Genomic DNA, 20,484 nt, shown 5'->3' on the forward strand with positions numbered 1-20,484 from the left:
CATCACCCGGTGTGCCTGGGTCAGTGCTAGTGTTGAACTGTCTTGCCCTCAAAATGAGGTTCGCTGCATCCAAACCACCAATACCTGTTTGCCAATGCTGACTGCCAGACTGGCTCAGCATTGTTTAGGAGAATCCTGGTTGGCACCAAAGCCATGCTGGGAACGAGCTCTGTCAAAACTCACTAAAAGCAGCAGGAGTTAACCACACACTAGTGTGCCTTCAGGGAGGCCACCATGCAAAGAGAAAAGGCTAAGATGCACCTCTCAGACCTCATCACAAGCCAAATTTCAGCCATCACAGACACTACCTATCACCTGGCCTGCCCTAAATTATCTGGAAAAGCTGCTCCTCCCTACATAAAACAAGTGAGCAAACAAAAACCTGGCCATCCCTCATCCCCAAACCCTTCAACAATTGGACCGTTTTAAGAAATGGGTTAGAATGATAGGCAGCTTGTTGACAGTTCAGCACGCTTAGACAAATGCTAGTGAGTGCTCTGACAGATTACCCTTAATAGGAATTGAAATTAGTGACTCAAATGTCAAGCAGGCCTGACTGTCCCATTGCTCAAATAGAGCTAAATGGGACAAAAGGCTCTACAGGCTTTTACCCGCAGCATGCCACAGTCCGGTGTTCAGCCTACCTTTGGTTTTTGTGGGTGGGGGGGCAGATAGCACAAGGGTTGCAGACACAGAGTGCCCAGCTTTTAACTTTACTATTTATACCGCAATTGTAAGGCTACAATAGTAGGACTAAAGGAATAGGCTACGTTCAACTCGGGAATGTGATCTGGAGTTTTTATTCTGGTCCTAATCAAGGAAAAAAAAAATCTCCATTACGCTTAAACTCAGGAAGGAAGTACATGTTTTTGCTGCCCATAATAGCAGCAGCATCTCTAAAGCCATCTTCTAGTCACAAGCATCAACTTCATTAAGCAATGCAGCATCTACCCCACCTTTACTCAGCCTAGGTCAGTGCTACTGCTGACAGAGAAAGCATTACACACTAATGACTGGCTCAGACTGCAAGTTAGGGCACATTTGTCCATACCTGACCTACGCAACACCACACAGTAACAGAACTGCACAACAAACAGATGCAGTTACACGCTCCTCCAGGCTGAGGAAGCTTTTTCGAAACCTTAGAAGTTCACTCATTTCAATTCCCCTTACAGGTCACCACTTGCACTGTCACACCCCTCTGTCCTGCACCTGGCCTTGGTCTGACTCATTCCTTGACTGTGAGGATGATGCATCAAGCTCAGATTTTCTGAGCTTCTGAAAATGGGAATATTTTCTCCAGGGGAGACCAGAGTCTGATGAACCATGAGTTCCACTCTGTGATTTGACAATGGAGGAAAAAAATTACGATGCACACAGGGTCATGCAGAGATCTGTTTTGCTTACTGTGGAAGCCCCAGAAGTGCCTTAATGTATAAGCTGTAGGTTGTGAAAAATCAGGTCTGTGACATCCAGGCTTGCCTTGCTCCTGCAGACTAGATTAAAGGTCCTAGGCTAGGGAGGAAGTTCCCTTTCATGGGGGAGGCAGAGATTTCTTCCCTTTTTGCCTTTGTCTCATGTAGAATGTATAAAGCAATGTGAAGTCTCTGAAAGGCTTTGAGATGTTCCTCTGAAAGAAGCTACAGAACAGTACTGCTACTAAATGTGTCTGAAAAAGGAGGAAAAAAACAGAATGATAATATTGTACTTTTTCTACTATTATTTATTGAAAACTCCAGAACACTTTGACAAAGCCAACTATAGCTGATAGTATTTGCTTGTCTCCACACATATGTGTGTGTCCATATGTACACATTCAACACACACACAGCAAATGTTTGAGACAAAACACTGGTTTATTTTTCTGCACATGTTCATATTAATAGTCGAGTGCTGTGTATCACAGCATCTTGAACTGCTCTCTTTTCCTCCTCCCCTCTGCGTGCTGCCTGCCCAAGCATGCTATTAGGTTTGGAAAGAACAGCATACACACTGTCACAGATGTATCCTTTGTAAAAGGTGTACCTGCAGTTTGGCAGAAAGGGCTGACAGCTGGCTGCTTGTAGGGAAGGGGAACTTGTTAAGGCAACAGGACAATCTTCAGGTAGCCTAGAGAAGGCGCAGCATCATCTTAATTATGCTGAAGTGAAACCTGGTTTTATCAAACTATAAATAATGAATGAGCCATTGGTCTTCAACTGCTGCATGGTATTTCTGGAAAGGTTAGTCTCCTTTGGAGAGGGGAGGGGAAGGCACGCATAGGTGTTCAGACCCAGTTCAGACTTTGTAAGTCTCATACTTCTAGAGAAGCTCTCATTTTCAGCAGCACAAACGTAAGCGACATTTCCACCAAATGTTTTTGAAAACCCTAATAAAGATTTCTTTTTACTGTCAAGGCACATGCTTATTACTGAGATAAGAAAAAAACCAAAGCAACCCTCACTGGGAGCCTGTTTCTGAAAGGTGCTGCTGTGGTACTTTATCTGTGCTGCAGCTAACCTCTTGTCAGCAGTAACTCTCGGTCCAGCTTTTCAGTAGTAAATCTTATGCTGATAATACAGGGTGCCTCATAAATAACTGTGCCAGCAAGACAGACACTGGGGAGGGAACCTGCTTTCCACTTGTCTTCCACCTTGTTGCCCCAGATAATGGATTTAGAAACTACAGTAAATAGCCAGACACAGTAATCTAGTACAGTTCTTTCCCCTTCCTCCACTCCCCTTTCTTGGAAGGACATGCTCCTTTTCTCTGAGCTTTTCCTCTGCTACCTGTGGGTGTGCATTAGGATGTAGGCACTGAAGCAGATTCTTGGATCTGGTTACAAAACTAATGCAACGAGTTGCAAAAACCCAGGGCATCAATAAGTGAAACTCCCAACTCCACTTCTGCTGCACTTTATTCCATTTTACATCAACTTCTGCATCAGCACAGATTAGACATGGTGGCCAGGGTTTGATGGTTCCTGAATTATGCACGTGTGTAGTCATTCATAGGCTTCAAGACACCCCATCTATTCCTGCTGCACCGAGACACATAACACTGCAGGTTAACTACCATGGCTGTGCTGCACTACCACACTGCTCAGACCTATTCCATTCCCGATAACTGTCAGCCACTCATTTTCACACTCTCTTACTTCCTCAACAACTTCCGTTGAACCATTTACAGTTAGATTTGCAAACACTCCCTTTTTAGGTTTCATTCTGACCCACACTCGAAGTAGTTTCCATGCAATTTATTTTCATTGTCCCTACAGAAATTTAAACCTTGTCTCACAAAAATCTGCAACTCCCTACTTGTTAAAAGCATGCTATTTACAGGCCATGTAATACTGTTGACAAAGGAAGTTCCATCATGATAGTCACATTTCCTTTCCCGGTCACAAAAAGCACCTGATCTGACCTGCCCTCTCTGATGATGCCAAGATCAGTAAGTGATGGAAAGCCAGAACACTCTCTACCTTGGACAGAATGAGGTTTATAGCCTGGTTCCATCTGCAACAGCATGAAAAAGTGTTCCCTTGTGTACAACACAAACTTCCCACCCTCCACCCCATCAGAATCATACTCCGCACCACAAAGAAGTCAGACCTTTTTCACTGCTTGCTGATAAGAGCTTCAGTATATTCCACCTGGCTATGAAAGCAAGTGACAGTCATTGCCAGAGTGGTGGGTTTCTTCATCACATTTTTCATTTTTCCTACACCAGCCTCAACTATTCACAAGATGCCAAAAAAAGTGTGTCAACACAGTAACTAACCCAAAGTTAACTGTCTTACTTTCTAATAAAATTAAATAAATGAATTTTTCTCTAGGTACGGTGGAGATGGATTTTCTCTCTCAGCCTGCAGCCATGCATGAGATGTGTCTTCCTCTGGAAGCTGGTTTCACATGGTGGCTTAGATTTTCCCACTTTGTATCTAGCACCATTTGAAATCAGTGTTCTAGGAGCAAGAATTACAGCGTGGGAGGAGATCAAGCAGCTGCTAACTTCACCAACAGCCTCTACTCCTTAAAACAGCACTTTTTCCAATGGTTATGTTTTGCCAGCCATCCACTTTGTAACATCATCTGATTTCTAGACACTTATACAACCACTGTATACACCTTCTCGAGCTAGGGCCACAACAGGAACAGCTTCCTTCAAGTGTATTTCTACTTAATAAACAATGGATATTGAGTTAAAGTTGTCCAGAGTAAAGTGATCCAAAAGTTGCATGAAAACCAACGTAGTACTTCTTGCATCTTGACAGGCAGAGTACGTTTCCTTTATTATACAAACAAGCGTTTAATTTACTAACTTAGAGCAAATGTATTTCCACTCTGTGCTTGGGGACTCTATCACCATAGAATTATCATTCCGTAGCTACCAAAGACTTGCTCTGCAAACACAGAGATTCCCTCCAATAATTTGATCTCAGCAGTTAAACACAAAAGTGCCTTCAGCAATCATGATGATGTCACACTGGTACACACAGAATTCACTCCTTTTTCTAGAATTATTTTAAGTTTATTGCTGGTAACTTCTAGTAATGTTTCAGTAGACTTCTATACCCTTGCATCCAAACCACCAAAAATTAAGCTAAGCTATTTTTGCTTGACCTCACTATTGTCAAACATTGTTATACACAGAAAAGGCGATCGCTGTATGGATGAAGCATTTGATCAGACCACTGAATAGTCATCTTTAAAGACTGCATAGCTGTCATCTGCAAGAGGATTCTTCTCTGAGCCAGGAAAATGTCTCTTACACAGGCTGACCGATTTCTCTTGGTGTTCAGAGTCTCAGTTTTTGTCTAGCACCATTTGAAATCGGTTATGATGTAGGGGGTAAAGCAACAGTAATGGAAAACTTCATTCCCCCGCCCCCCAAAGTCTTTATAAGCAAACACCATCAAAAGCACAATCTTGCTTCACAAACACGTATGGTATGCTTTTCTGTTCTCTGACCTGAAGTTACACCTACAGGCCGAACATCCTGCACAAAAGGAGGACAGTCAGCATCACGTTCAACTAGGAGGGATGCTTAAAGAGAAAGCGAAGCACCTGTTCAAAACCGTAACTAAGATTCTTCAACTCAAGCAAGCCAGGGCCCATGTGTGAGAGCACAGCCACCTAACCTTCTGACCAGTTATATTCCATGTGCTATTTGTTTGCTTTAACCTGTTATTTACTCAGATTTTTTTTTTCTTGTAAATAAAATTGTGTGCTACTTGGTATTGGGCTCTGTCTCACATAGACAGATTACTTGTTTCCCTGCTGGAAAATATCTAATTGCTGCAAGTCTCTTCATTTCAGTCCCCAGCTCCTTTTTCACCACTCTGTATGAACTATGCTCGGAAGCGAGCATTTACAGATTTTAAGTTTAACACTGAGAAGCCTACCAACCACTGACACTTCACACTACTTAACATTAAGCTAGGTAATGCTGTACCTATGTTTTATTACTCCCACTGCGAGAACATCACTTGTTTTACCAGTAGATGGCAACAACACGTTTATTACACACAGCCTTTTTCTTAGCACAAAGTTCATGTGTTCATGACTCTTAATTATCAGTTCCAGATTCTAAGATGAAATAATTAATGTAGGACTCACTTTTAGAAAAATGGTGCAGAATTCATGACAATTAGGACAAATTAACTTGTAGTGTTTAAGTCAAATTGCCTAGTAGCTGCCTATCCCATCAATGCTCACTGCAGTCCTAGAACTTCATGCATTTGTGAAGCTGTAGTCTACAACCTCTCATCATTTGCAGTCCACACCAACTGATTTTGAGTATCACAACCACAAACTAAAAAAAAAAATACAGCATATTAGTTATTTTTCTATTCCACCCTCTGAAAGGCATTATTCTATGAGGCAGCCAACTCAAACTTTCTTTGCAAAGAAATGTGTGGAGTACATTATGAGTGTGAACCTCATACAGTTAAAAATAATCACATTCTGCTTAACATGTTCCTTAAAAACGCCTAAGCTATATTCCCTAAGGATGACATCTGTCACACACTGGACAAAAGTGCCAGAACACTCTCTGGGCTTTGCTCTTGAGTTAGTGTTACATCAGAACAGCCACATGATAATCTGCCTCTTCTCCAAGTTTTTACCAACTTTTTCAGGAGTGAACACTGTAAGGTTTTGGACGTTCTGGGAAATTCTCTGCAATTCCAAAAGAAAACCAAAAGGCTGCTCAGCAAATTAACGCATATTCTCTACACTACCATTACGTAATTCTGTGCACAAACTGCAAACTTCAATCTCAGCAGTTACCACCTAATGCAAGTTTGGTACATGAAAAATCATCTTAAGAATAACGGAAAAATAGCTGCTTACCACATGACGAATGAAAGACAAACACTTACTGCTAAATAATTTAACATTTTTATTTGTAATATTACAAGTCATCACTAGTCTTTACATCCAGAAAAAAGTGTAAAAGGCCATTTTTTACAGTTATTTCACTTCAGCTTTAAGTGCATTTCAGCGTATTTTAAAACATTGGAGATGCCATACATAATCAAGCTAGCTAGTGACCAACACACTCAATTCCCAGTATATTATCATAGTGTTTACAAACAATTATCAAACTAGGTATCAGCTAGGCAATGAACAGCATGTCATTCTGTGTAGCCAAAACCCCTTTTTAATAACCAGACTATCATGAACTCTGACGATACAACTGCTGGGATTGTCCCAAAAAGCCCTATAAAGCCCTAAATAGTCCTACGTTATTCAATCTGTTCACTACAGTGGAGAGCCGTGCGAATCTACCACAGACAAGCATGAATAGTTTAAATGCTGCCTCAGCCATTTGAAGAGAGGCAATTTGGTTTTTCTGGGAAAATTGGTTCTTATAAGCTGCCTGTATGTTGACAGCAAACTCAGAGATTCACAAAGCCAAAGCCTGTCCTAATTACGCTTTTGGTTTTAATAAGTAATTAGAAGTAGCAAGTATGCATTTAAAGCCACAGCTATCAATGCACATCTGAGTCTCAATTCATGACAAACGCTGTGATGGGAGCTCCTGGAGTCACAGTCTTGACCAAAACACTTCATGAAGCAAGCAGCTGCCTAAACAGAGACCACATCTACCACCACTGCCCACATAGCTATTCCTTCGCTCCCGCAACTAAGCTGGTTTGGTCTTCCTTTAACATGAAAAGAGAAGGGAGCCTGACAGGGAAAGGCTTCTGCTTCTCAACAGATATCCAATGCTAAATCTAGCACTACAGAGATAGCTTTAGCATCGTAGTCTGTATACAGAGATTTGAAATGCTGTATATGGAATATATGATTTCAAGTAAAAAGAACAAGGAAGCTAGATCCACACAGTGCCATTTCTATCCTGAAAAGCAACAAAATTCTCTCCGAAACTGACATCAAGGCTCAATAAAAATCAAGCATGCTACGGAACTTACACTGTGCTCCTGATAGGAGATGGCTACCACTGATTTCTCAGCAGTTCCTTTAATTAGGTGCCTTCCGTCAATAGACCAACAACTTCAAAGCCGGGGATACCTTTGCTATAGAAACCTTCAGTTTTCCATTCCAACAAATCCACTGTAGTCCTTCTGGGACTATATCAAAGAGTCAGAAATATATATGGCTTTTTTCCTTCTTAAAGGCAATGGAAAATCTATAAAACTCTGATTTAAAGGCACATTTTAATTCGTTAGATATACAGAAACCAACTTTGGCAAACAAAGAGGTGGTATATATAAGATCTAAACTGTGATAGTTTCAAAAAGACATAGCCTTAAATGGCACCAATCTCTTAAGGAAACTAATAATAAAACATTTCATAATACAAGAGACAACATAATCATTTATACCGCCTCAACCACAAAAATGAACGAGAAGCACATTCAGATTTTAGTGAGCAGAACTAGTATTGGATAGTCTTCTGTAAGAAAAGAGGTAGCACTGAAGGCAGCAGGCGGCAGCAGCTGGTACTATGACAGTGATACGTCCAGTACTCCCGCCGACACAGACAATCTTGCATGCTACAGGTATGTGCCTTTAAAACCATTTCACATACACAGAAAAGACAGTCTGAGTGGCCCATAAGGAAAAGCAGATATATACACATATATATTCTTTTTACCCTATTAATGATCTCCCACTACAGTCAATCAGTAGTATAGCACATAGTACAAAATATTAATCTACAGAAACTCAATCCAAGTGCAATAATTTTCCATTTCTAATAGGTATATTCAACTGCAAATTCCCTCCCACCCCAAAAAATGGTAATTCATGCTTTACAGATCTTATATTCGGCAGTACATGGAGTGCTGTCACGTTTCCTACAAACAAAAAAACAAGTCAAATCAGAGATTTTACATTTAAATAGTTTTTACATTTATTCTGAAAGCACATCCTTAGTTTTATCATTAAATCAACAGGTAAAGTCATTAAGCTAAATAATTATGTCCTCTTCTTACTAAGCAACTGCTAGACTGAGGAGATTTTTGCTTCATTTCATCCACTAGACTCTTAAGAATGACCCACAGTGTAGAAGACCATTTGATCCAAAGGGGTCATTTCAAGTGATGAACAGACCACACCTGAGCATTATCAAAAACTGAAACCAGACATAACAGTTACAGGATTCCTAACTATACGAAGACTACATTAGGAGCATCCCTTATAATGTATTTTAAATACAGTATGTTGTTTAATATATATTTTATAACCAGAAGCTGAATATTACTTTGTGAGAATTTTCATTTTGTAGTCAACTAACAGCAAGTTTACAATACTTGAACACATGAGGATTAAAATTTATAATTACATCCATCTATAATGTTTTCAAGTTCTTGAATAACTCCTGTTTTGCTTTACAGAAAAAAATCCATACCAAACCTCTGCACTATTACTCTAGGTCTCTAAGGAGTTCTAGGTATCGTAAGAAAAACTCAGGGGTTAATAGTGTGTACACATACCAGACCATTAATTTCTCTTACCCTTGTCATGTGGAAAAGGTAAGATTGGAAATAAAAACTCTATTCTATTTTATGTCTTGATTCCTTTTCTTCTCTCTCCAAAAATAAGCCCAACTAACCCAGAAACCTAATCTTATCTCAATTAGAAACATCCTACTTCAGAGGTAAAGATGATATTCCTTAATCCATACATTATTCTGGAAGAAACTCCAAGCTTAATTTTCATATATGCCATCTCAAACATCAAAAATTCTGAAAAGTCACTTCATTTTATTTAAAGTACAAGACTATGCATTTGAAAAGACCTTTGCATTAAGTTAGAATAAGAGACATAATGTTTCAACCATTACCTTCTCAGAATTTGTGCAATGGAGAAAAGTGATACAAATGAAGATACTAGCAAAAGTATTTGTAGGGCAAATTCTATTAAGGTAGTGATGATAAAATACTGACACGGAACAGTCAAACTAAGCTGTCCTGTCTTAAATCTGTTCTGTTTTAACAAGGTTTGAAGAGCCAGGTTTATGAAAGAGCTAATTTGACCCTATAAAATTACAGGAGCAATCATAACTATCATCAAATGCACCTGACTACTGGACTAACCACTAGTTTAAAATATAGGAGAGGAAATCAGTTCCAAACAAACAACTACATTTTTACCCTTTTTAGGGCTACAGAACTCTGAATTTGAAAAAGAAATCACCTTTTTATAAAAAGGTTTAAAAAGACCACCTTGTTTGTACCTTCATTCATTTATTTTTTTCTTCTAGAAAGCTGAAAATGCAGATGAATCAGTAATTCTAAGAAATATGTAATCAGTTTTCTCTGAAGGGATCCACACTACCTTTATAATTCTAGTGTCCATGTAATGCAGCAAAGCTCCAACAATCTTCTAATTACAGGGAATTATACTATTAGCCAACAAACATAACACATCACTGGAATCCATTTCACATTACTGAAACAGGTGCAAACGTTCTACTGAATATGTACGTAGTTTCTGTCTTACAGAAAAAGATGTTACTCATTCTTTAAAGACAACCCAAAACTAAGATCTGTGATATGCAATCACTGGAAGCTATCATTTACGACACTGAATGATAATTCTTTATGTAACATATCCTGTTCTCCCAAAACGAATGAATGGTTATTATGGTCTTTCCTATAGGAAACTGAGGTTCACAGCTAGCTAGATTCCACACTTCTTCTGAAATTCTAAGTAAACCATAATAAAAAAAGACACTTAAGCTTCATTGCAAAAGTCCAAATTAAGTGGAAAGCATATACCTTTTTAAGATTCAATTAATTCATTTGTGCAGTTTCTTCCATCTCAGCTGGTACATTAGTTTTTAAAATACATGTTTCCTTGCAACTCTCATCAACTGTATACGAGCTGAACAGCAGAAGGGGAAAAAGGTCTAATTGAATGTCCTATAAAACTGTCAGATTAAACACACAAGAAAGAGGGCAAGAAAAGATTTTTGCTGTAATTTTAAGACTACAACCCAGCAAGTATGAGGTGCTGGAAGCACAACAGTTCACAAAGGCTCAGCTACATCAGGAACCCAGAAAACCGAATAGGGAGATCTGGGCCTTAGTAAGAGATTAGATCAGGGTTTTCAGACAAGAAAGAGGTTTAATAGTCAGATGTTCACAGCAAAGAAGCTTAAGGAAAGCATTGGGCGCAATAAGACTTTTCATGTTGTAAAATTTTCAGGAATGTAACACTTCTTTAATTTTTGATGATGTTGATTTACATCCCTCTTCCCTTCTACATCCTGAGCAGTCTCTCCATAGATGAAGGCAGAAAATGCTGCCCTAATACTATTAACTCCTATGTACTCTTTTCCAGACCATCCAAATTGCAGATTATCCAAGTCACGGATGAAAAGCAATTGCTCAAATGCACTGAATTACTTAGCAGCAGGCTGGTACACAGTCAGTCTCCTTACAGGGCCACTCTGGCCCTTGTAACAATACTGTACTGCCTATGTGGAAGATACTGAGGCTAAAACCTCACTGGAATAAGCTAGCTTCAGGGTTCTCCCAAGTAGTACTGTGTGTACTTCATTACAAATACAAACTACAGGAGTATTTCCTCTGGTTTGCTTTATTTATAGCATCCCTTCCTTTGCTTCACATACCCCAGATAAATCCCAACAAATTTTGTTAAAAGGCAAGTCAGTTTTGACAAGATGCTTAAGGTAGCATTCTATGTGTACCACCTAACTTGCTCTGAATTTTCAGTATTTTGCATGTTACAAACTATTTCTCCAACAAAACAGGCTTTTTTTCAAGAAGACAAGACATCACTGCAAGAAGCAATGCACACAGAGGCATTTAAATCTCCTGCCACCCCTCCATGAAAAAGCATACATAACCATCAGTTGTTTTGAAGATAAAGTTCAAAAGGCCCTATATGTCTCATTAAAAACATAAGAACACTACTACTTATGCATCTAATATTTTACAGTTGACTTTGCAAGTCTTTAACATAGGGACACCAATCATTGCTGCTGCAGGAAGAAAAAAAACTGAAGTGGATCCACACGTTAAACATTCTAGTAGCAAAGATGACTACTTGCTTTTTCAAAGAGCATAGAAGCACCAGTTTAGGTCAATTTCTTTTTCACATTTTCCTTGTAACTAAGCCCATATTTTATTCAAGGTGCTTCTGGTCCAAAACACAAAACACAGTGGTCCTCCAGTTACCCTCCACTACCATTGGTACATCGTACATAGAAGAGAGAAAGCTCCTTAGTTCACCTCCAAGGCTTCCAGGTCATGTAAACCATTCTGACTCTTAAAGCCTGTGAGACTTAGTGATGCCAGAGGGTATCCAAGCAATAAAGTAACACAAGCCCACACAAGCCAATACTACCACTGGTTTTAAGAGGTAAACTGACATGTTTTAGAGCAGATGGAATCAGTACTTTCCTCGGCAAGTGTACCTATGCCAAATACAAGCTTAAGAACCGGGTTTTTCTTTTCTTGAAATTAGTGCAAGTGTTAATTAGCAGCTTATCTGAATAGCAGATACAAAACCAAAGTCAAATACATTGTTAGGCACTTTAGCTTCCCATCAGCTGCTGTGATAAGCTCACATATAGTCATCAGACATTTGAAAAAGAAAGGGCAGATAAAGCTCAAGAAACTTACATATGCATTAGCACTGCTCTTGCTCAGTCATTTAGAAATTTGCAATAATAATAATAAAAAGGTAGACTTACTCACCCATTTTGTGAAAAGAATTTCTTATAGACCCAGAAGGCTGCCAGGAACACCACTATTGCCACAATCACTTTAGGAAGAATTAAAAAAAGCCTTAGAGTGATAAAGATCATCTCTAGCTCACAAAAAAGCCTCAAAAATTTTTAGCAGAAATAGCACTGTCTTCATCCACAGTCCTAGACACCCTCCCCCCCGCCCCCCCAAAACCCCACCTTAATTTGCATGGCTTATTTCACAAATATGTATTTGATGCTTTACTCAAGACTTTTCAAGATAGTTCAGCTCAAGAACAGTCACCACCAAGATGGCAAAACCCCACCAGCTCAGTAACATTAAAACAGATATGTCAAAATCCTAACATTACTTTTTACAAGTTTATAAGAAAGCAGGAGGCTTACAAAAGTGGGTAATAAATGCAAGGACAGAAGACGGACTAAGCATTTTTGTTCACTGGCACAGTTATTTATTCACACTTCCAGTAAACCCAAGCTCTAAGAGTTTATGAAAGCAACTAAGTTGTGGAAGACTGCCTTTGAAATCTGATGTCTCACATACATGAAAAAAATACACATTTTACATGAAATTAATCTGTAATTGCTAAGAAATTTTAACTTTTCTTGAACTATGCAGGAGTAGACAAGCATTTTTAAAATAACCAAAAGTCAAAAATCATTACTGCAGTCACAGGTGATGACCAGAATATCAATTCCACATAAAAAATACAATCCACTTCATATCTTGTTCAGGTTTTATAACATACTTACCACAGATGATGGCTGTAATATAGGCACCTAAAAACAGAGTGAATCAGTATCACAAGAGGAACACATGTGCTTCTTATTCGAACATTATTATAAAAATATTCCGTGATTTCAAATAGATCAAGCACTGCTGTCAATACAATACTTACAGCAGGCCAGTTTATATCATAGCATTTATTTAACTTGAAATATTCCTGTTTTTAAATGGATTTTACCAAAACCTATTTTTCTTGTGTCAAAATAAAGAAGGAAGTTTGCATTAAATGATTTCTCCTGAATACAAAAGAACATCCCTAAGTAAAGCTTTTGTTACATGTATTTTCATTCTAGTGGAAATTCTTGCAGTTCATACTTACTTAACTGGCAAGTTGGCACTCCAGGATTCCATTGGTTTTCTCCAACATACTCAATACGAGTTGCACCATGTAACGTGTAGCCTGCATAACATTCAATTGTAATAATATCCCCGACAGAATATGAAGATTTTTGTCCATCAATTACTCTACCGTAACTTATGTGTGGAGTGAAACCAGAACTTTTAGGCCCACCTGGAAAGGGGGGGGGGTGCAGAGAAAAAAGGAAATTAAGTCCAAGAGAGCTGGTACATGAAGCAGATTCAAGAAGTTGCCATCAGAAAGTCCCTACATTTGTGTAAATACCAGAAGCTCAGCCAATCCTTACGACATTTTATATACAAAGGCTTCCTGCTTCCTAGAGGCTGCAGATACTTCTGCTGACAGACATGCTTCAGACACATTAACAGAAATGCACGTCTCAGCTTCATTAGGACAAACAGTTGCATCAAAGTAATGACAACCTCTGTTTATATTATAACAAGCAATCACATGGTGCAAAGTGAGGGGACAATAAAGTCTGCCATCATCAAAGGAAGAACCTTCAGAAAACACCCCCAAACAGATCTTTCACGCTGGCTTTTGAACTTTACCAATTTCCATAAACAAAACTAAGACTGAACAAGGACTCCAACTCTGCCGAAAACTTTCCTTCAGTTGCTGAAACTCCAGCCAGTGACACTCACAACCTTACTAACATAACCTGTTGGTGCTCTGCTGATAGACCTCTAACTTTTAGGGTCTGCACACTTCTATGTCAGACCTTTGGAACTTGTCACTCTGCCCTTGATTTTACCAATTATGAGTTTTACTCACATGCACAGTTTTGTAAAGAACTCCATATATTCTGTCCTTGACAAGTTACTGTCATCTCTTCAGCGCCATCAGGAAAAGTACAAGAAGTATCGCACTTTATCTGAACAGACTCTCCTCCTTCATATACAGATTTAGCTGGAATCACTACTCCATGTGCGATATTTGGGGCACCACATGCATCTGCAGTAGCCAATATGTGAATTTAAAAGTAAGTTTAGTGATAATAAACTTTAAATATTTTATAATTCATGAACTCACTCAAAAAATATACATTGCCTTTGTATGAGAAAAATAGATCAGCATATCTGAATAGTTTAACTTTACCACAATTTTAAGTATAGATGTTTCCTTTAGAAGACTTAGAAGAAACATCACTGTAGGTATTCATTAGGTGATATGATCTTATGATGTGGTAGCTAAGGAACTCTTACTTGTTGGTTAATTATTTTTGTAAGCACTAGAATCATTTCCAGGTGCCTTATCAGACCCATTCATTATGGAACACCCAAACATATTCTTTGTAGAAGTGTTTCTCATTCTTGGGAACTCATTATTACTGTGTGCATGTAAAAAAATTCTCTACAACATTTCCTCTCCCTGTAGCACAAAGGGGAAGGAGAAAGGTTACAAAAAGACCTCTGCAATGTCCCCAGCCCTGCAAATTGTCCTGACTTAATAATTTGCCTGATCAAAATCTAACAACATACTACAGACTATACAAGATGCCTGGAAAGCAAAAGTTGAAGAGCTGCGTAAGAGAACACAGACACGTAATGATTTTGATTACTCTACAAGGACACTATAGGTTTCCTCATTGTGCATACTTCTAGTTTTTTCTATCAGAATTCAGAAACACATCTTTTCTCCTGTATTTACACATGAAGTCACTAGACCAAACACCGTGATGCTATTACAGTATGTCCACATCACTTCTATATGCATATCTGTAACTCAACTCACTCTCATCCAAAAACTCTTTGGAGTTAAGAGTCACTTGAACACCTAAAATGGTTGCCCACAGATGAGGCTCCATGTCAACTTCCTTAGCTTCCAATTTCCAACTACAGCGTTACAATTTTAAATTTTAGCTAAGACAGACTTAGAACATTCACAACATACAAGAAAAGTTGGATTCTTATTTAAAGGCTTACTTTTTTCACAAGTTGGTTTTGGAGGAACCCAGGTGTTATTTTCTCTACAGGTAATTACCTCCGGTCCGATCATGAAATAACCTGGATCACACTCAAATATAACCGAGTCCTTATAGCTATAGGAAGGTCCAAATCCAGTTTTTTTTCTTCCATTTTCAACTTTTGGGTTATCACATTTGACCACTAAAATAGGTAAAAGAAAACCAGCTCTGAAACATTTGTTAACAGTATCTTTGTAACAGATGCAGCATCCTTTTACTGCTTCTAAGTTTCCTCATCTAATTCCTCAAACTATTTTGGAGAGGGTCTATAAAAAAGTTATTCTCTTGAAGGTGCTGAAGGTCCTGGTTTTAAGGTATTGAGTTGTAACGGTACTCAGTCAAATAAGAAATTGTAATAATTGATATAATCACATTCCACTTCCAGAAGACATACTCCTGTGCAGTGGCAGAATTTCAGAAAACAAAGTGATATTGATTAGGGTTCAAATGACAACATGCAAGCATCTGGTATTTTTCCCCCATGCCTGCAAAGCAAGACTGTGTTGGCTGGGCTTTGCGTTTATTTCTGCATTTGGACAGGAGCTGTGTTTAGAAAGAGTTGTTCCTCACCTTTTTACTATTCATAATCTAGCTTCCACATTCTTGCTCTTTACACCATTTTTCCTCATCTACCCAAGTTTTATGGTCTCTCAGTTCCTTCACTTTGTCACTTTTACCAACAGCATGCTCATACACGTATTTTTAAAGTGTCAACCTAAATTTTAGTCATATTCTGTGTCATAATCAATCAATATCCATAATGCAGTTGATCTGATCTCCGCAGGAACTATATCAAATTTAGTACCAGAGGATCTGTTTCTTCTTTTCTATAGGGAAGTCCCACCACTCACCCCTTCGAAAAATGGGACAGATACTGAAGTCTTGGAGTCCCATAGGCTATAATAAAGAAGTATATTAAAAATCTCAACAACCTCTACATTGTGGAGGTGGTTCACTCCAAACTCCATTTGACTGTGCATTGTATGTGCAGAAAATAGTAGCTGGGCCAATCAGCGAAAAGGGATCCGCGCCTTTTGGTACATCATTACAACTATAGGTTACTGACGTTTGATAAACATAGACAGCTGCTTCAGTGTAGCGCCCATTGGTTATGTTTGGAGGTGGTTCACAAGGAATTCCTATAAAATAAATCACACAAATTAGTCGACAGAATTTTGCTGTTACTTTGTTCATCATAGCAAGCCTTGGTTTTCAAGTCACCTCATTTATAATTTGACGTATAGCTACTTCTAAGACAAGCTACAGTTCTAACAGAGAGTTACCGATGGTTGTTCAGTATAGGGAGTCTCAATTTCAAGAAGAGGTTGACATTAACTAATATAAGCTAATTATCACAATAACTGTTATTTTTCAGTGGTCATTCCTCAGGCACATCCCAAGTAGTTCCAAAAAAAATAAAAATAAAAATCAGTTCTATTTTACCATCATTTCTTATACTGGAAGGTTTATGGCACAGCTGTTTTTAAATGAACTACCGCCATCTGAATATAAACTTAAACACGGTAGTAATTTACTTACTTTCACAGAAAGGAAGATCTCTACTCCAGCCAACACCTTTATCCTTAATTACACAGGAAATTTCAGCAATTCCACGTAATCTGAATCTAGACAGGTAAAAATTTTTAAGGATGTGAAACTTAAGAAATCTCTTATTTCTCCAACAAGCACCTAGGAACTTTGTTTATATAATTCTGTTCTGTGATTAGGGGGACATAACATACCAAGTTTTCATTGTAATGAGAATGGTATCTATTTCTTTTTTTAATTTATTTTGCTAACAGTCTCAACTTTGAAAACAAACAAGAAGTAAATGAGACATCCCTAAAGGAACTGATGGAAGTCTCACCATTTTAAGATGTGCACCCTCTAATACTAATGCCGTAAAGTTATTAATACTAAAGAAATAAGCTGTTAAAAGGAGAGGGTGAGTGAAATGAAGAATGATAAATATATATATATTTATTCCTTCTGCCACAGGAGCATTAAAAGAAGTCATTAGAAGCAACACTCTAGTTTTCACTCTGCAGAATCTCAATAAAAAGCTTAAGCCTTGGTTGATGCAAACAGCAAGTAAAACCTGGGAATCAAATCAAATTTAACTGTAATTTCATTTGCTCCAGTCCGAATTCAGGAGACATTTCAAGTCAGAACTGGAATGTAACCTGCATAAGAAAATTTTGGTTTGGTTCTAAACAAACAAAAGAACCTCCCCCCCCCCAAAAAAAAAGGATTCATTAACTTCACCAAAATACTTACCCTCCTTCACAAGAAAAAGTAGCTTTTGAACCAAATGTAAGATCTGTCACATTAATAAAACCATGTTCTAAGTCTCCTGGATGGTTACATTTTCTCTCTAGGGGGAGCAGGAAAGAAAAGGAAAAAAAATTCTACACCTTTGTAGTTATATACAAAGACTAAGTCTTTGGCATATACTGCTCGTACCATTATTGGCAATTTTCAAGCTTCGTTTAAAATATTACAGAACACTAATTCTCACTTGAAAAACAACTAAACTTGTTAAATATCAAAGGGAAAAAGCAAAAGAGCTCACGCATACATTACCGGTACAGAACTGCTCTGTAGGTGACCACTGTAAGTCTTCACCACATGTACGAGCTGATGATTTTCCAGGGATTTTTATATACCCTGGCCGGCAGATGTATGACACCATGGTTCCAACAGGAAAGTTCTTCATTGTGCTGAAACGCTCCTCGAGCTCTGCATATTGCAGCCTGTCTGGAGCCATACACGTGTCTGTCAGAGTAAGAGGAAAGAAAAAGCAATACACAATCTTGTCAACGAGAAGAGATACAAGTTGAGGCATAATGGCATAGAAGCCAGGCTAATTCAGCAGTTTTTAAGGACTCGTTGGTAAATCAAAGAGGTGACATTCTGAAGAGCCAGAGCTATCTGAATACTTAACAAGGTTTCAATTTTTTAAATTTATATTTTAATTGCATCCAGCGTCCAACTCCACACTAGTACAGGTTACTTACTCATTTGTTTTCTCAAGTTCTTTAGCACTCTACACAGACAATGCATTTCCTTCCAGTTCATATTTTTTGTCTGCTTTATTCTTGTAGCTAAATACGTGACTTAATTCACTGTATACTCACCTGCAGTAAAATGCCTGCTTAGCTTGCTGCAGGAGAAACAAACCGACCAACCACATCGGCATAGTTAGTTCTCTTTTGTAAGGCAAAAGGCCTGGCAGACCATAAAGGGGGTGGGGGTGTAAAAACCAGCTACCCAACCCAACAAAGACCTACAGACCCAGGGACATTTTGTGGTGCGGTTAACGCTGAAGATGTATAACTCCTCCACGCTAGAGGACTCACAAAAAGACACTCAAGACGTTGCAATCCAGGTACAAATATAAGATCCGCTCAGTCTTTGCAAGACTTGCACACGACAGAGGCCATCACCATTCTGGCGATACCTAATAATTTTTTTTCCACTCTATTTATGTTATTGTTTAGAGATTTACCAAACCACAAAAGAAATTTTAAACCCCAAACTCAGGGTTCGGAGCCGGCGCCCGTCAGCACCAAAGCCAGCCTGTTCTTGCGACACAACCGTTCTCTCAGCTTTTTCACCCCCAAAACCCCACAGCAACCGCCCGGAAATCTCGCTGTTTCTGCCACCGCCTAAACCCATTTCCTCCTCCCTCCCCACCGGCCGAGCGAGACCCGGGAAGCGCCCCGCCTCAGCCCACCAGCACCCTCGGGGCCGAGCTCGCTCCCTCCTCCCGGCTGCCCTCGGGGACGGGAGGCCGCGGGGACTCGGCCTGGGCCCCCCGAGCCCCTCGGCTCACCCCCCGCCATGGCGGGCCGGGGAGGGAGCGAGCCCCCGTTCCTCACCCTGAGCCCACGTTCCACCGAGCCACGACAGCACCAGAAGGAGGAGGAGACCCGGGCCGCGGGCGGGCGGGCGGCGCGGCGGCCCCATGACCGCGGACCGTTCGGCGCTCCTCACGCTCAGGCGGCAGTCAACCCAGACGCAGCGCGGGGCTGGGGCGCATGCGCGCTGCGCGACCCGCCCTTTTCCCTCAGCGGGGGCCGCCGCCGCGGCGGGGCTTTGGGGCCCCTCGGGAAGGGCGGGGAGGCGGCGGCTTCCATGGCGGCGGCTGGGCCGGCCTGAGGGAAGCGGGCGGGCGGAGAGGGCGCGATCCTTTCCTGGGCAGGGTCCCCCCGCTACGTCTCCGGCGAAAGAGGAGAAGCTTCAAAGGGCGTTGAGTGGCGCAGCTCCTGCGCTTGGAACGGCGACAAAGGCTTAATTAAAAAATAAAGGCGGCGGTGTGCCGGCCCCGGGATGAACAGCCCTCAGCGGGGCTGCCTCTCCTCTGGAAGACAAACCGCCCCTGTTGCCCAGCAGAGCAGTATTAAAAATAAACAAAAAGGCTTCGAAATCTAGCCGGACGCCAAAGGAGAGACAAAACCTAGAGCAGTTACTGTCCCACATTCAGCTTTTATTGGGTGAAGCGTTCGTAGAGGAACACCGCAAAGCAGCGTTCCTGGAAGAAAAAGACAGATGTGAATACGGTTGCCATTAAGACAATCTTATATTTAACAAACTGTGACTTCCACACAGGCGCAGGAACGCTCTGGTGGGTCTTGTGGTAACAGGGTTTGCAGATTGTGACGGGAAACCTCATCAGACAGCAGCAGTGCACAGAAGAAATCCCTCTGAAACGGCACCTGTACTGTGGGCCGTTTGTTAGACCCTTACAGTAACTAGTGGGAGCAGAAGGAGCGTTAACATTGATCCTAAAGTGCCTTTTTCACCACAGAATTTCAGTCTCCACGTGAGCAACGCTTCCATGCAACCTGCAGCCGCCCTTTGTGCGGAGAACAAGTTTAATGCCCGGTGAGTGACAGCACAGATGCTCAGCCTAGGAGAAAGATGACATCCTGGTGTTAACATTAGACTTTTCCTCTTTTCACACTGATGTCTAGAGATTACATTGTAACTCTGGGTGGGAGGAAAGAACCTCTGGGAAATGCATTGTTTCAAAGGGGGAATTGCCTGAAACCAGCCTTTAAAAAAAAAAAAAAAGAGCTAATGTTTATAGGTGCCATTTTGCAGTCAAAGCTGATTATGTTCAGAGTGCTGCTAACAGTGAAAATTCATTGTTATCTGCAATAGATTCAGCATAGAAAGTAGATT

The 20,484-nt window shown here is 40.1% G+C and overlaps 1 protein-coding gene across 1 annotated transcript; it reads right to left on the reverse strand.

The window, feature by feature from the left end:
* Positions 1 to 6,407: 6,407 nt before the first annotated feature.
* On the reverse strand, positions 6,408 to 19,266 carry CD46 (CD46 molecule, complement regulatory protein). Its single transcript, XM_010579789.1, has 11 exons — positions 19,179 to 19,266; positions 17,881 to 18,072; positions 17,575 to 17,671; positions 16,837 to 16,922; positions 16,230 to 16,436; positions 15,257 to 15,439; positions 14,106 to 14,294; positions 13,293 to 13,484; positions 12,940 to 12,966; positions 12,179 to 12,245; positions 6,408 to 8,305 (listed from the first exon to the last, which is right to left on the reverse strand). The coding sequence occupies exons 1-11, from the start codon at positions 19,264 to 19,266 to the stop codon at positions 8,254 to 8,256; spliced, it is 1,380 nt and encodes a 459-aa protein (XP_010578091.1). The 3' UTR covers positions 6,408 to 8,253.
* Positions 19,267 to 20,484: the final 1,218 nt, after the last annotated feature.

The sequence above is a fragment of the Haliaeetus leucocephalus genome, unplaced genomic scaffold, assembly GCF_000737465.1.
Source record: "Haliaeetus leucocephalus isolate CR32 unplaced genomic scaffold, Haliaeetus_leucocephalus-4.0 Scaffold68, whole genome shotgun sequence".
Lineage (NCBI taxonomy): Eukaryota > Metazoa > Chordata > Aves > Accipitriformes > Accipitridae > Haliaeetus > Haliaeetus leucocephalus.